Source organism: Jatropha curcas, chromosome 5, assembly GCF_041381405.1.
Source record: "Jatropha curcas cultivar XTBG-Jc1 chromosome 5, XTBG_Jcur_1.0, whole genome shotgun sequence".
Taxonomy (NCBI): Eukaryota; Viridiplantae; Streptophyta; class Magnoliopsida; order Malpighiales; family Euphorbiaceae; genus Jatropha; species Jatropha curcas.
In genome coordinates, this window is record NC_143155.1 from 15,543,472 (window position 1) to 15,559,168 (window position 15,697).

General features: G+C 37.4%; 1 protein-coding gene and 1 long non-coding RNA gene across 2 annotated transcripts; both read left to right on the forward strand.

Annotated features, from left to right (window-relative positions):
• Window positions 1-741: 741 nt before the first annotated feature.
• On the forward strand, window positions 742-1,812 carry LOC110010767 (uncharacterized). Its single transcript, XR_002285787.2, has 2 exons — window positions 742-1,234; window positions 1,597-1,812. It is a non-coding gene; the product is annotated as an uncharacterized LOC110010767 (long non-coding RNA).
• Window positions 1,813-11,676: 9,864 nt separating this feature from the next.
• Window positions 11,677-12,174, forward strand: LOC110010766 (uncharacterized). The gene has a single exon (XM_020684217.1). The coding sequence runs from the start codon at window positions 11,677-11,679 to the stop codon at window positions 12,172-12,174; it is 498 nt and encodes a 165-aa protein (XP_020539876.1).
• Window positions 12,175-15,697: the final 3,523 nt, after the last annotated feature.

Consider the following 15,697-nt stretch of genomic DNA (forward strand, 5'->3'; position numbering starts at 1 on the left):
TTAATAATGTGCACGCCAATTCACTAAAATTAACATTTTGTAATTTTATGGACTTGATCTATTATTGAAAATTGAAAATTTAATAAACTTCATAATTGTTTTATTTATTGATTTTTATTTAAAGAAGTACTAAAATTTTAATTCTTTGTTTGAAATTTAAAATTATAAAAATTCAAGGCATACAAATTTTATTTCATCAGTTTTCGCATCTGAATATAAATAATTTATTAAAAAATAATATCGAAATATAAGAATTCATTTTTTTAAAGAAAAATAATAGAATTCATATTATTTAAAATATGATGTTTTAAGAATTTAATTTAATTCACAGTGGAATTGTATGAATGTCCTCACAATTATATTATAGTCTCCTAAAATATAATAATAAGATTATATTTATTTTTGAATAAGTAAACATAATTTTCCGATATTTTAGATGGAAATGAGTAATATCTACCGACTCTGATGCCTATCCATTGTTTATATAGTTAGTCAACGGTCAATTCTCATTTTTAAAAAACAAAACTATGAGACGCTTTTATTATTATTCTTTTTTCTTTCGAAGAAACAACCATATTCTTATTTTATTAATTGTCACTTTTAAATTTGTTAAATATAAATAAATACGGTAAGTCTTTCTATTTTAAATAATATTTATTTAATATGATTAAATTAAATTTTTATACTTGAGATTTTTTAAGTAAAACCTAAAATAACCAAGTATCAACTATGTGCTAAAAATAAAATAAAATAGATAATATATGTGTACATCACATGTGCAATTTTTCTAAAAATTTTATTTATTAAAACTAATTAACACCTTCTTTTTATAAATGGAAACCGCCAAAAGCCAACCAAAAGTAAATTTACAGCTCGAAGGCAAAAAAAAAAAAAAAAAAGAAAAAAAAAAGAAGACAGTCACCCCTCACCCTATTATTATATTTGCAAACAAACAAAGTACTGATTTCTTTATTCCTTCATCTTTCTGTGTTAATTGCCTTTCCTTTCTTCTTTCCTTCTCTTCAACCTCAAGCGATCTCAAATTCGCTGCCTTTACTTTCTCCCATTCCCATATAAATTCATTATTAGAAGTAGAAGAAGACAAAATTAAGTTCTTAAGATAACTAATTAAGTTCGTCCATTAATGGCAATGGGAATCATGTCTGTCACAGTACCAGCAGTTGTTGCTGCAGCTGGGATTTATTTTTTCGATAGAACTCATCCAATAACTCAGGTATTTCTCTATCTCTCAATGTATATATAACCATATAATTAGGCCTAAACAAGCCAACTTGGTCGTTCACCTGCTCGAGGCTCGACCGGGAAGAAACTCGCTCAATGAGCTTAACGAGCCCTGCAGCTTGTTTATCGAATTTACTTATTCAAAATAAGAATCGAGCTCGAGTTTCACGTAAAAGAGAAAAGAAAATTTTTAACTACAAACGGTAAACGAGCTCATAGAGAATTAAATTTTAAAAATTTACATATATTTTTTATTGAGCTAAATTTGAGCTCAATATAATTGGCAGGATTTATTACAGTCTTATACACATTATGGAATTTAGAGGTAATTTTTTAAAAAATCATTTGTAACAGGAAATTGGAAATGGAAGGCAAGCTTCTATAGGAAGAATGATAGCAAAAGTGACTGAAGAAGGGAAGAATAGTTCTACAAAACCGAAATTAGCTCCTCAATTTGATGGCTTGTATTGTTTCGAAACATTAGTAGGTCATTGATGGTGGTGGTAGTTTGATTTATTATCTATTTATTTATTTATGTCTAATTATTTAATTCAATTTATTTTTTTTTTACTTTTTTGAACAATGTGGATTTGAATGCTAAAACACGAAAGGGCATAAATGTACAATACAAAAAGTCGTAGGCTGAAGCTATCTAATATTATGACTGAACTAATTGTTATTCCGGGTTTCACAAGCTGAGTATATATAGATTAATGATAGAATCATAAAATAGAAAAAAAAAAAAAGTTCAAATAAGATATAGATGTATATAATATAGGTACATATAATATGTTCAAATAAATATTAATATTTATAAAATTATTCAATATACTTTTATAGTATTTAAATAATATAATTTTTAAATTTAAATATTCAGAATAGCATTTTGAATATAAATGATTGGATATTTGAATTCTTTTTAATAGAGTACTATATAGTGAAATACAAAATTATAAAAAACCCACCAGATTAATTGGAAAAGAAACAAATAATAATAAGAAATCTAAAAAATAATTAAAAAAATATTACTTATAATATATCTAAACATGAAAAGACCAAGGATTCTTCATCTTCTCTTCTTGAAATCTGCCGCCGCTAAGGCCATTCACCGTCATCCCTATTACTTCCTTCCACAAAAGCATAATACCTCAACAGAAAAACCATAGTCAAAACAATCCACAGCAAGAAAAAGATCAAAGCACAAATTTTACCAGATAATTTCAAAATAACAGCACCTTACAATCAAGATTAAGTTCATACATAGGAAAACTGGCAGGAGTATAAACAGAGGGGAAGCACACGAAACAAAACAAAACCAATATAAATGAAGGAGAATAAAAAATAAGGATACATGAAACACTGATTATTGATTCACACCTATGAGGGATTCTCCCTCAACATATACAAAAAATTGAGGAATTTTCTATTATGTTATTAAACAATGCTACATATGCTAAAAGGGCATTTAAATGAAAAGATGAAGAACAAATCCACGTATCTTATCAATCTCGAACTCGATGTCATCCTTACATGGAATAAAGATTTTAATAAGAATAAAAAATAAGAAGGGAAAAAAATATAAAAGTTGTTCATAGAAATTGTGAATTACATTTGAAGTAGAAAATATATTTAGGTTTTATGTTCAAAAATTAAAAAATTAAAATTTTAGTTAGATTAAATTACATTAAATAATAATTAGATTAGATTAAATTTTAAAACTTATCAACTATCGTTATTATATATTAAATATGAAATTGAACAAATTAATTAAGTTGGCCAATCAAAATATAGAAAGATAGCAAAAAAATTCAAATTTTCTAAAAAAAGAAAAATAGAATCTTGAACAAAAAGAAGCCCTTGAACTTTGTTTTTGTTTCAACTTATATATATATTCAACTTATTCTTTCGCATGACAAATTAGGTATTCAAGAGTTAGTGCTTCATTTTCATGAAAAGAATATTTGGTCCTTATCCAAAACATTCCTGCCAAATCTACCTTATACAATTCTATAGGTTTCAATTATTTTTCGTAACATGTAGAATATAAGACTAACTATTTATTACTAGGACGTATGCGATTCTTTTTCATAGACTGGACCGGTTAAAATCTGGATATATGCCCTTTAAATGCATAGTAAGCCTACTATAAACTTGTAATGGTTTTTAAGCCCAACCTAATTCGAGGACTCAAATTATATTTTCTCATTAAAATTCTCATAATACGGGGCCAATAAATCATCGATCTGTCATCACAACATTAATCAATATACCATTTTGCACTAAAAAATATTGAGTATAATTACATTTCAATATAATCATCAACGGTACTATATAAAAATATATATATATATATAATCATCAATGGTCAAGCTAACAGTAATTCTAGTTATACAATGTAATTTACTAGCAATTATGTTATCTTTGATAAAATTAGCTGTTTTAATAGCTGTTAGCTGTTTGACTAACTTTTTATAAAACGCAAAAAGCTAAACATCATATGAGTTTACTTTTTAAAAAACACTATCTTAACCTCTAAAAGCTAGTTCAAATGCTATGTTATCGAATACTATAAACAATAGGGTTTTGGTTAGCCAAAAATCTAAAATCTACTTAAAAAGTTGTTGCCCTACAAAGCTTTAATTATATAACATACTTTGCATATCAATTTCGATTGGAATGACTACTCTCACTTCATATATTAATAAAAATGAGATTTCTCCTGTGGATTTCCTTGAAATTGGTCGGCATGTGCAAAGGAAATTATTGAGTTCGTTTGTGCAATTTGATCTTTTTTCATCTAATATTTCTTAGAATAGGGTTATCTATGATATTGGGAGTGAGAATAGTCTTTTGATCCATTAGCTCTTGGATCTTTTGCTTCAGATTCTAGCATGATTCATTTTTGTTCCTTATCGGCCGATGATAATCGCAATATTCTATGGGATTATACCCTTTAGTGCAAGACAAATCCGTTAGTTCTAATGGTTGGATCAGTTTCTCTTCAAAGACCTTCTTGTATACCAGAGTGATAGGGACTGCCAAATCAATGGCTTATAACCTTTTACCTATCTTTCCCTTTTGCAACCTTAAGGGAGCTTGAGCAATGATATAAGATATTTCTCCACCTTTCTGATTCGTGTAGTGTGAAACAAAATTGATCCTCCTACAGTACCTTGAAGTACTTGATTCATTCTTAATTAAGCCAAATTGGATTAAATCCTCAACTTTTGTTGCAATGGAAATGAGAGCTTGAAAACTGGGCAGATACTTAGAAAATGAAATTTTACTACACTAACCTTAAATCAGTGCCTTAAATCTACTGATCACTCTAGTAAAGACTCTCTGCTTTTAGCCTTTAAGAAAATAAAGATTCAAAATAAGTACTTGGACTTAATGAAATTGAAATCTAGATGCATGAATGACATAAAAAAAAATGCATAAGAACTTATTTTTAGCCTTAGATTGAAGAATCACTAACCAAAAATTATGAAATTCTAGGATTTAATGCAAGAATTCACCTCCTTAACTTAGGTAATTAAACATTGTACTTGAGTGTACTTAAAATGAAGTTTTTGGTGGGTGTTATGAAGAAAAACAGAGGAGAGAGAGAGAGGGAAGTAGCTTGGGTAGCTAGGGTTTGTGAAGGTAGGAGATGAAGTTGTAACACTGTTGGTTCTTTAGGTTTTAGATTGTTGACCATGATTTCACCACCGGGCTTTAGGAAATTCCACCACGGTTCCAATGGCGTGAGAATCAGCTCGATCGAGCATCGTTTGTGCCTCAAATGGACCTCAGAAAGCCTGAAAACCCTGAAATTAAAGGGCAGGGGCAGAAGGGTAATTCGCCCTAATCGGTGCCTAGCGTCAGCACCAATTACCCCTATATTAGTGCCGATTTTGGGTGCACCGAAGCCCTTAATCGATATCAAATAGAAACACTTTGGTGCCAATTTAGAGGACCTCGGCACTGATTTTTACCTGGCTCAGCACTCCCTTGCCTATAAAAGGCACTCTCCCCCTCCTCATTGGTCACCTCATGTTGCTTGATCGAGCGCTTCTTAAGCTTTAACGACTCTCATTCTTTCTTTTGCAATTCTAAGGCAATACAGTCCAACCTTGCTCTTCTTTTTTAGTTGAGTTAATGCCCGACTTGGTATACAAAATTTGATCCTTTCGACTTTCACTTGCAGTTTTGTCTTCCTTAGACAAGGGCTATTAGTTAGTTGATTTATTATTAATTAATTTAAGAATTAATTAATAATCCGTCAATTGACACTAGTACAAATATAAGACTATAATTCGGGTCTTCATGCCCTACATTAGCATTATTTGGAGGAAGACTCGACCTCTTTGGTCGTTACAACTGTGGAGTTCTGATCCGGTCGCGTCACAAGCATGAGGGTATAAACCACTAAACTCAAAACTTTGTTAGTTAAGCCTGATCTGTCCGGCACTATATCAATTGTCAAGCCCGGTCCGTCCGACACTCCGCATGCTTTAATCTCGGCCCATCTGGCATACTAAGCTTGGTCTGTCCTACAAAACTACAAAACTTTCAACCTAAACACCAACCAGTGGTCAACCCAAACACCAACCAGTGGTCAACCTAAACACTGACCAGTAGTCTTAATACCAAACGCCAGTCCTTACCCGAGGAAATGTGCCCAGCTAAAACTTCTATCAATCAAAATCCTTAAACACTGACTTGAGCACCTAAAATTACCAAAAGCCTCAAACACCGACCTGAGCATCCTTATTTACCAAAAGCCTTAAATCATATCTAAGCACTCACAATCCCTAAACTGGGGATAATGCCTGAGTCATGCCCCCAAATCTTGGCTTGTGCATTGCATTTTCTTATCCAAAAGCCTCAAACACTGACCTAGGTACCTCAAATTACCAAAGCCTCAAACACCGACCTAAGCACCCTTATTTACCAAAAAGCCTTAAATCAGACCTAAGCACTCACAATCCCAAAATCGAGGGCAATGCCCGAGTTATGCCCTTAAATCTTAGCTCGTGCATTACTTCTTCCTATCCAAAAGCCTCAAACACCGATATGAGCACTACTCAAAGTACCAAAAGCCTCAAGCACTGATTTGAGCGCCTTAAGCATCCTTAAAACCTTAAACACTTACTTGAGTTACTAAACCCTAACTGTGCATGCTTTTGACCTCAAATTACCAAAGCCTCAAACACCGACCTAAGCACCCTTATTTACCAAAAAGCCTTAAATCAGACCTAAGCACTCACAATCCCAAAATCGAGGGCAATGCCCGAGTTATGCCCTTAAATCTTAGCTCGTGCATTACTTCTTCCTATCCAAAAGCCTCAAACACCGATATGAGCACTACTCAAAGTACCAAAAGCCTCAAGCACTGATTTGAGCGCCTTAAGCATCCTTAAAACCTTAAACACTTACTTGAGTTACTAAACCCTAACTGTGCATGCTTTTGAAACCTAACCCAAAACTGTATACTGCTACCTCCTTTGTTTACTTCTTCTAGAGAAAAATAACAACGATGGCTTCACCTACTGATCTCAGGGCCATGATGAAAGAAATGCTCCGGGATCACGAAACCCGCTTCCGTAACATGTTGACTGAGCAGAATAACTCCCTCTAGAACACCATCACCACTTAGCGAGAGACCATTTTGGGGGAAGTAAGGACTCTCATAATTGCCAGCCAGAATGGCAATTCTCCTCCAAATCAAATAGGGGAACTAATGAACAACCTATTGCCCCACCCAACGGTGATTAGCTGCTCTAGGGTCGGTTCCTAAGATAGGGGACACTTCTAATGCTGCTGCTACCCCGAGCCAGATAGGGGATGACTCTACCTCTTTTGAGGTGAAAAAGATGATGGAGAAGATGGAATTTTTCGAAAAGTTCCTAAAGGGCATAAAAAAATACGAGGACCTTTTTGATGTAAACTCTCTCCCACTCTTTCCAGAGGCTAGGCTTCCAGCTAAGTTTAGATGCTTGCCATGGACAAATTTGACAGCACCACATGCCCTAAGACTCTCCTAAAAATGTATGTAGGTGCCGTCACTCCTCTTAGTGTAAACAATGAGTCCTCAAGAGCATTAACATATATGAGGACCTTATTGATGTAGACTCTCTCCCACTCTTTCCAGAGGCTAGGCTTCCAGTTAAGTTTAAAATGCTTGCCATGGACAAATTTGATGGCACCACATGCCCTAAGACTCTCCTGAAAATGTATGTAGGTGCCGTCACTCCTCTTGGTGTAAACAATGAGATCCTTGCTCAGTTGTTCCAAGAGTCTCTCACTAAAGCTGCTCTTCGCTAGTTTGTTGCCCTGAACAATGCCAAGAAGAGAACCTGGGATGAGATCTGTAGCGCCTTCAACCAGCAGTACCACTACAATGTGGAGGTTGAAATTACTAGGAGAGATATGGAGACCACCAAACAGGGAGCCCGAGAATCCTTCTCCTCATTCCTTATGAGGTAGAGAGGCAAGACAGCTCAGATGCTTAACCGACCCTCCAAGCAAGAACAAATTGACATCATCGTCAAGAATCTGCTCCCCTCCTACTAGAACCACTTGAGGACACAGTACCTCTTGGACTTCCGAGCCCTCATTGCTACTGCCATAAAGATTGAGGACCTGATCCAGTTAGGCCAGATTAGAGAGGATGAAGCTTCTTCCTCCAGATATAAGAAGCCTAAGTCAGCTATCATGCAGTTCCTCCTGTCACTCAGAAAGGCGGTGAGGTGGTCAACTTGATCGGCCAAAGACAACTTCCTCCTCCTCCACCTTTGAGACCAATTGTTCAAGCAGACAGACTCAACTTTATGGATATGGGGGTCCCTCTCTCCTTCATCTTCTAAAAGGCTGTGGATGATAAGTTGATAGAGCCTTAGGAACCCGAACCTCTGCCTAACCCCATCCCAAAGCATTTCAACCTGAATTCCTTCTGCTCTTTCCACTAAGGGCCTGGACACAAAACTGATGAGTGCAAGACTTTAAGGCACAAGATTCAAGACTTAGTGAAAAGTGGCCAAATACTTCCAGTTCGACCCCAAGCGAACATTAGCACCAACCCTCTCCCTCATCCCCAAAATAACATCCATATGATTCATCAAGAGCTGGATTCTAACTTGGTCTCTCTGATCCACCCTATCCTAGACAACTCATGCTACGTCAAAGATTTGAATGACGTACTTGAGGAGATTAATGCTATCACCTGGAGCGGGAGACAATACCCATCTCCTCCTCCTGAAGCTTTACCTAACCCTGCCACCCTAGCCAAAGACATGCCCAACTCTAACTCTGGACCCCAACCTGAGAACCTGGTGTCGGAGCAGCTGAAGAAAACCAAGGCTAATATTTCTATATGGGGGTTGATTCAGTCCTCCTATGTGCATGGCCAAGCTCTGGTAAAGGCCATGAATCAATGTCAAACTTCCGCTAATATCACGACAGAGGTATTGGTGGCATCTATCACAAGGAACCCCCTTGCACTAGCTGTCTATTTTGCTAATCACAAGATACCTGCTGGAGGAGGGGACCACAACCATGTTCTCTACATTACAGTCTAGGCTAGGGGTAAGACAGTACCTATGGTTCTGGTAGACAACGGGTCAGCTCTGAATATATGCCCTCTGAAAATGGCCAGCTGCCTACGATTAAGTGCTGAAGACTTTATGCCATTTGATAAGATAGTGAGGGGGTATGAAAATACCAGGTGAGAAGTTTTAGGCGTGGCCGATCTAGAGGTCACAATCGGGCCTGCGGTTATGATTATTCCCTTCTAGGTAGTGGATGTCCCGGCATGGTTTAATCTCCTCCTGGGAAGCCCGTGGATCCACAAGGCTAAAGCATTAGCCTCCTCTCTACATCAAAAGTTAAAATTCCCCTATGAGAATAGAGTGGTAACAATCAAAAGGGACTTAGTGGGGAAATCTAAAATCCCTTCCTTGGCCCCACTCTTGGAAATACAGCCAGAGCTAGTAGTTTACCCTCTATCCAGCTTCTCCTTCGATTCAGTTCAATTTATTGAAGTAGAACTGGTTAAAGAGATTTTCCCAATGGATTTTGATCCCTATAATAACCCATTGGTAGCTAACGTGATGAGAGCCATGTGTTATTTTCCAGGAATGGGACTTGGTTGCAACCGGCAGGGTATGGCTTCCTTCATCGAATCCCCTATTGCTGAACCCCCCTTCGGTCTCGGATTCAGATGATAGATGAAGAGCGAGAGGAGTTGGAAGATGCCAAATGGTTGACAAGAACAAGACATGAAACAAGGGACCACCCGATGCACCCATATTTCAAAACCCTTAATGGCTACTTTATCAAAGAGGGGGAATCTAAGCCCTACTTTTTGTTTTAAGAACCTTGGTATTGTCCTCTGACTAAAAGATTAATTCTTGGTTTTAAACTTCTCTTTGATGTCAGGCTCTCAGTAAAAGACCGTGAGCCACTTTTCTAGCTCTAAACGGACTGGGAGGACAGGATGGAGACATCTATTTTTGACCTATGCATAATTACCAATCAGCAGACCCCACAAGCCTCATAGAACCTATCCAAGCATCCCTTTAGAACTGGTACATGGAGGAGCGCGTAGAGTAGTTCACCCTTCTTCTATCTAAACCTAAGTCCGAGTCACAAGCAGAACCTGAGTTAGAGTCTCGTTCAGAGTCCAGTTTAGTGTCTTTCGAGTCCTCTGAGTCTTCTTTATCTTCCCTCTTTGAATTAGGGAATCCTTTTGTTGAACTCAATGTAGATGTATATCATGGCACTTTTATCACTAATGAAAAGTTTTAGTTCTCTTGTTGCCCTCTCTCTACCCTGAATGAGATGATGGAAAAATAGAACATAAAAGTGAAAAAGAAATAAAAATAACAAAAGAATAAATAAATATTGGCACAGAAAATTAACCAAAATATACATTTATTGTGCATGAATGTGATTGTAAATAGGAGTTGATAGAGATCATCAAGCAGTATTTAGATTGCTTCACATGGACAGCTAGCGACATGACTAGACCTTGACATTGTTGTTCATAAGATCCCCATATATGATCACATCAGACCAGTAAAGTAGAAGCTCCGAAGGTAGAAACCAGAGATTTTCCTCAGAATTAAGGAAGAAACAGCCAAACTATTAGAAAGCAACTTTATTGAACCATAGATTACCCAACGTGGCTAGCCAACGTAGTGCCGGTTCCTAAGAAAGATGGCAAGATCAGAATTTGCATCGACTACCATGATTTGAACAAGGCATGTCCTAAGGATGATTTCCCCTTACCTCACATTGACCTGCTTATTGACAGGATGGCGAGATCCAGTATAATTTCAGTCACAGATTTATATGCAGGGTATAATCAGATACCAATCAATCCACCGGATAAGCCGAAGACTTCATTCATCACCAAATGGGGTACCTTTTTGTTACAGAATGATGCCATTTGGGCTAAAAATGCCGGTGCCACTTATCAGAGGATTGCTACCATAATCTTTCATGACCTGATGCATAAGAACATAGAAGTGTATGTTGATGACATGGTTGTGCACACTAGGGACGGACCAAGCCACCTAATTGCCCTCGGACAATTCTTCTCCAAGCTTCACTAGTATAACTTGAAATTTAATCCTGCTAAATGTCTTTTTGGAGCTCCATCTAGTATCTTCCTGGGCTACATGGTCTCCAAGAGAGGAATTGAGTTCGATCCATCAAAATCCAAAGCCATTCAAGAGATGCAGCCTCCTAAAATAGAAAAGGAGATTCAGAGGTTCTTCGGCCGCCTTAAATACATTAGCCGATTTGTTTCACAGCTAGCAGACACCTGTGGACTGATCTTTGAGAAATTAAGAAAGGCTTGGGATGAACAGTGCTAGAAAGCCTTTGAACAGATCAAAGCATATTTGCTCAATCCTTCAGTCTCCAAGGCCTAGAAAGCCACTTCTCCTCTATTTATTAGTCATTGACGAAGCCATCGGGGCTATGTTAGCACAAGAAGCACCAGACTCTCACAAGGATAATGCCGTTTACTACCTGAGTAAGCACATGCTGGCGACATAATTGAAATAGAGTAAGATCAAACATCTCTGCCTCTCTCTGGCATGGGTATGCACCAAACACCAACATTATCAACTAGCTGCATCCCCCAGTGATGCCGAAATAGCGGACATCAGGTTTTCAGATGAAGACATTCTTCCAATGCAAACAGACCAATGGAGGATGTATTTTGATGGAGCCGCTAACTATCAGGGTTGCGGCACAAGTGTAGTTATGGTAACTCCAGACGGGCAGCGATTGCCTTGAGTATTAAGTTGGCATTTCATGTCACTAATAATGAGGCAGAATATGAAGCATGTATTACAAGGTTAGAGCAGCATTGAGTATTCAGATCAAGCGCCTAACAGTTTATGAGGACTCCATCCTGATAGTCTCCTAAGCACTGAAGAAATGGAAGATCAAAGAGCAGTGTTTAGTTCCATACCTTCGACGCCTGATCAGTTGGCTCAACAGTTTGAAGAATTGTCATTTCATTACTTACCCCGAGCTAAAAATCAGTTTGTCGACGCATTGGCTACCCTTGCCTCCATGGTTGATGCCAGTCCTGACATGGTCATCAAGCCTTTGAATATTCAGATTCATCAACAACCAACTTATTGTTGCAATATCCAACTCGTTGCTGGCAAGCCATGGTTTTGGGATATTCAAACTTGGTCAGAAAAGGAAGAATACCTCGAAGGTGGCTCTAAGTCTGATAAGAGGACTCTCCGAGAGCTATCGAAAGGCTATCTCTACAAGGACGACATTTTGTATAAACGAACATGGAATCAGGAACATCTCAGGTGCGTAACTGAACGAGAAGCTCAGCAGATAATGGAGTGGGTACATGGCGAAGAAGAAGGCCCCCACATGAACAGAATGGCTCTGGCCCATAAGATCACTAATTAGGGTTATTATTGGCTCACCATGCCATCAGACTGTGCCAAGTTTGTTCACAGATGTCATAAGTGCTAGATTTATGCCAAGCTCTAGAAAATGCCCCTAGTATCACTTCACCCCATTGCTGCGCCTTGGCCCTTCACAACTTGGGGGTCATGTGATCGGCAGAATCACTCTTAAGTCTTCCAATCAGCATGAATACATCTTGGTAGCCATCGATTACTCCACTAAATGGATAGAAGCTGCCTCGTACCATGTCTTGAATTCCAAGAAATTAGCTTGGTTCATCCAGCTAAACATCATTTGCAGGTACGAAATTCCTTTTGAGATCATATCAGACAATGGGTCTCACTTCTAGGAAGAGGTCTCCACTCTAATAACAAAGTATAAAATTCAGCACCACCAATCTTCACCATATAGGCCCAAGAGCAATGGAGGAGTTGAAGCAATAAATAAGTCCATCAAGAATATCCTTTAGAAGATGATTCACAATCACAGAAATTGGCACGAGCATTTGCCTTTCACCTTATGGGGATATAGAACCCCAGCCGGGGCAACACCATATTCACTAGTATATGGGATGGAAGCAGTCCTCCTTATTGATGTTTATATCAGATCAGCCAGAGTGATGGGAGAAAGCCGACTGCTCAAAGCAAAGTGGGCCCCAAATTATCATAACCAGTTGAATTCTATTGATGAAAGAAGACTAAAGGCTCTTAATCAGATTTAGAGCTACCATCAGAGAATATCCAGACACTTCAATAGATGAACTCGGGATCAGAAACTAGAAGAAGGAAATCAGAGCTCCTGTGCAAGATCCTCGCAGTAAATTCAGGCCAAATTGGGTGGGCCCCTACATACTAAAGAAGATCCTCTCCAGAGGCACTGTCGTCTTGTCATATATAGATGGCAACAAATTCACCCATCCATGCAATTTGGATCAACTCAAAAGACATTTTGTATGAATGCATTGAGGCATTAGCACTAGAAATATTGCCCCTTTTCATGTCACTGTTAAGCAAAACTACGGTGACTGACTCCCGGAAATATTGCCCCTTTTCATGTCACTGTGAAGCATTACGAAAATTCTAGATTTTCTATGCCAATTAATGAAAAAAATCAAAAAAAAAAAAAAAAAAAGAAGAAGAAGACTAATCAATAAGCTAAGTTGAAAACCTACAAGGACAGGCAGCTTAGGCAAAATCAGTATTAGCCCGCAAAGTCGAAAACCCGAAAGGGCAGCTTAGGCATAAATTAGGGCAGCTTGCTAAGTCGAAAACCCGCAAGTGCTGCTTAGGCAAAAAATTAAGGCTCAGAAGCAACAATCTCATGAAGGATAAGACCGTATTTCCTTTCAAAAAGTGTCAACATGATTTGCCTTTTACATATCATAAATCAGTACAAATTGTGTAAAAAGAAAATCGCAAAAACCCTATTACATAGACATCTGTCTCTTTCATCTATCTATCTCTGCCATCTACCTATCTGTGTTAACCATTTGTGTGTGTCCACTATCTAGAGTGTCAAAATATGTGTGAACTGAACCCTTTATACATCTGTGAACCCCTTTCCCCGGATATCATATAGGCATGTGATGCATATGACAAAAGAAAGAAATGCACGTGAGTGTGTGAGTCGCCACCTTGTTTAATTATTTTTAGGGTAAACTAGGAAAAAACCCTGAATGACTTCAATTTTAATTAACCTAGTTACTAGATTAATTATCCCAATGTGTAAGGCATGGTATGCAAACCCGAGATGGATCCCGAGACTATGTCATGTTGATAAACTAACCGATGAATGAATGTTTTGCAAGGTGAATGATGGATTAATGAAATGTTTGAGTGATTTTGATGATTTCGACTTGCCACCCGGGGTGAAATCCCGAACGTGCCTACGTACTTCCGTTTGAATGGAAGATCAAAGTCAACGTAGTTCGATAGGCCTTGTTTCAAGGGCTTTGAAGGTGTATGCTTAATGCATGAGTGTGTGTGTGTATGCTCCGTGCATGTTTGTGTATGCTTTGTGCATGTTTGTGTATGCTTTGTGCATGAGTGTGTATGCTTTGTGCATGAGTGTGTATGCTTTGTGCATGAGTGTGTATGCTTTGTGCATGAGTGTGTGTATGCTTTGTGCATTTTGTTTAGGCATCTCGCCAAAAATTGATTGATTTTTAGGCATGTTGCCAAAAAAATGTTGATTTTGAGGCATTTGTGCCAAAATGGTTCATTTAAACGATTTGTCGCTCAAAATTGTTGATTTTAAGGCATTTGTGCCAAAATGGTTCATTTTAAGGCATTTTGCCAAAAATGTCGATTTTACGGCTTTGAGCCGAAAAAGGTTGATTTTAAAGGCATTTTGCCAAAAATGTGGATTTTACGCGATTTGTCGCTAAAATGGTTGATTTTACGGTTTTTTACCGAAAATGGTTGATTTTAAAGGCATTTTGCCAAAAATGTCGATTTTAAGCGATTAATTTGCCAAAATGTTCGATTTAAGCGATTTGTCGCTAAAATGGTTGATTTTAGGCCTTTGGCCAAAAATTGGTTCATTTTAAGGCATTTTGCCAAAAATATCGATTTTACGGCTTTGAGCCGAAAAAGGTTGATTTTAAAGGCATTTTGCCAAAAATATCGATTTTAAGCGATTTGTCGCTAAAATGGTTGATTTTAGGCCTTTGGCCGAAAATTGGTTCATTTTAATGGCATTTTGCCAAAAATGTCGATTTTACGCGATTAATTTGCCAAAATGTTCGATTTAAGCGATTTGTCGCTAAAATGGTTGATTTTAGGCCTTTGGCCAAAAATTGGTTCATTTTAAGGCATTTTGCCAAAAATATCGATTTTACGGCTTTGAGCCGAAAAAGGTTGATTTTAAGGCATTTTGCCAAAAGATTGATTTTAATGTAGGCAATTTGTTGCCAAAAACGTGATTGAACGAGGCCGTTAGCCACAATTATTGATTAATTGGACTTTTAGGCGAAGTGTTCGAAATAAAGGCAATTACACCGTAGTTATTGATTAACTAGGCATCTTAGCCGATATTGTCGGATTTAAACTTTAATACCACGATTATTAATTAATCGGGCGTTTAAGCTTAAATTCATTTACTTGAGGCAATTTATTTGCCAAATTAATGACGTGAATGCATTTATGCAGTTGTAGAATTATTAAGAGTAGAGGAGAAGTATGCATGAAGTGCTAAAATTAAATAGGCAGAGTTTCGTTTTCGTACCTGATTTAATCGGCGACCACTTCTTAATTCCAGATTTAAGCTCCTTGCTTAGGGAAAATTAATTTAGTTTTTTGTTCAATTTTAGTGTCCAAATATCACAATAAAAATGCAATAAAAATTAAATAAAATGCAAAAAAAAACGGTAAAAGAATCGCAAAGAGCGCGGGGGGAGAAAGATCGTCCGTCAACACAGACAGCGGTGTCGAAATTGGACTGAAAATGGCCCATTTATAGGCCATTTTCGGGTCCAGGGCGGCAGGTGCTGCCTGGTTGGGCGGGAGTTGCCGCCCGGGAGGCG

Bases quoted from the DNA above. Each gene is read 5' to 3' on its own strand.
- LOC110010766 (XM_020684217.1), top strand. From the start codon at position 11,677: ATGGAAGATCAAAGAGCAGTGTTTAGTTCCATACCTTCGACGCCTGAT.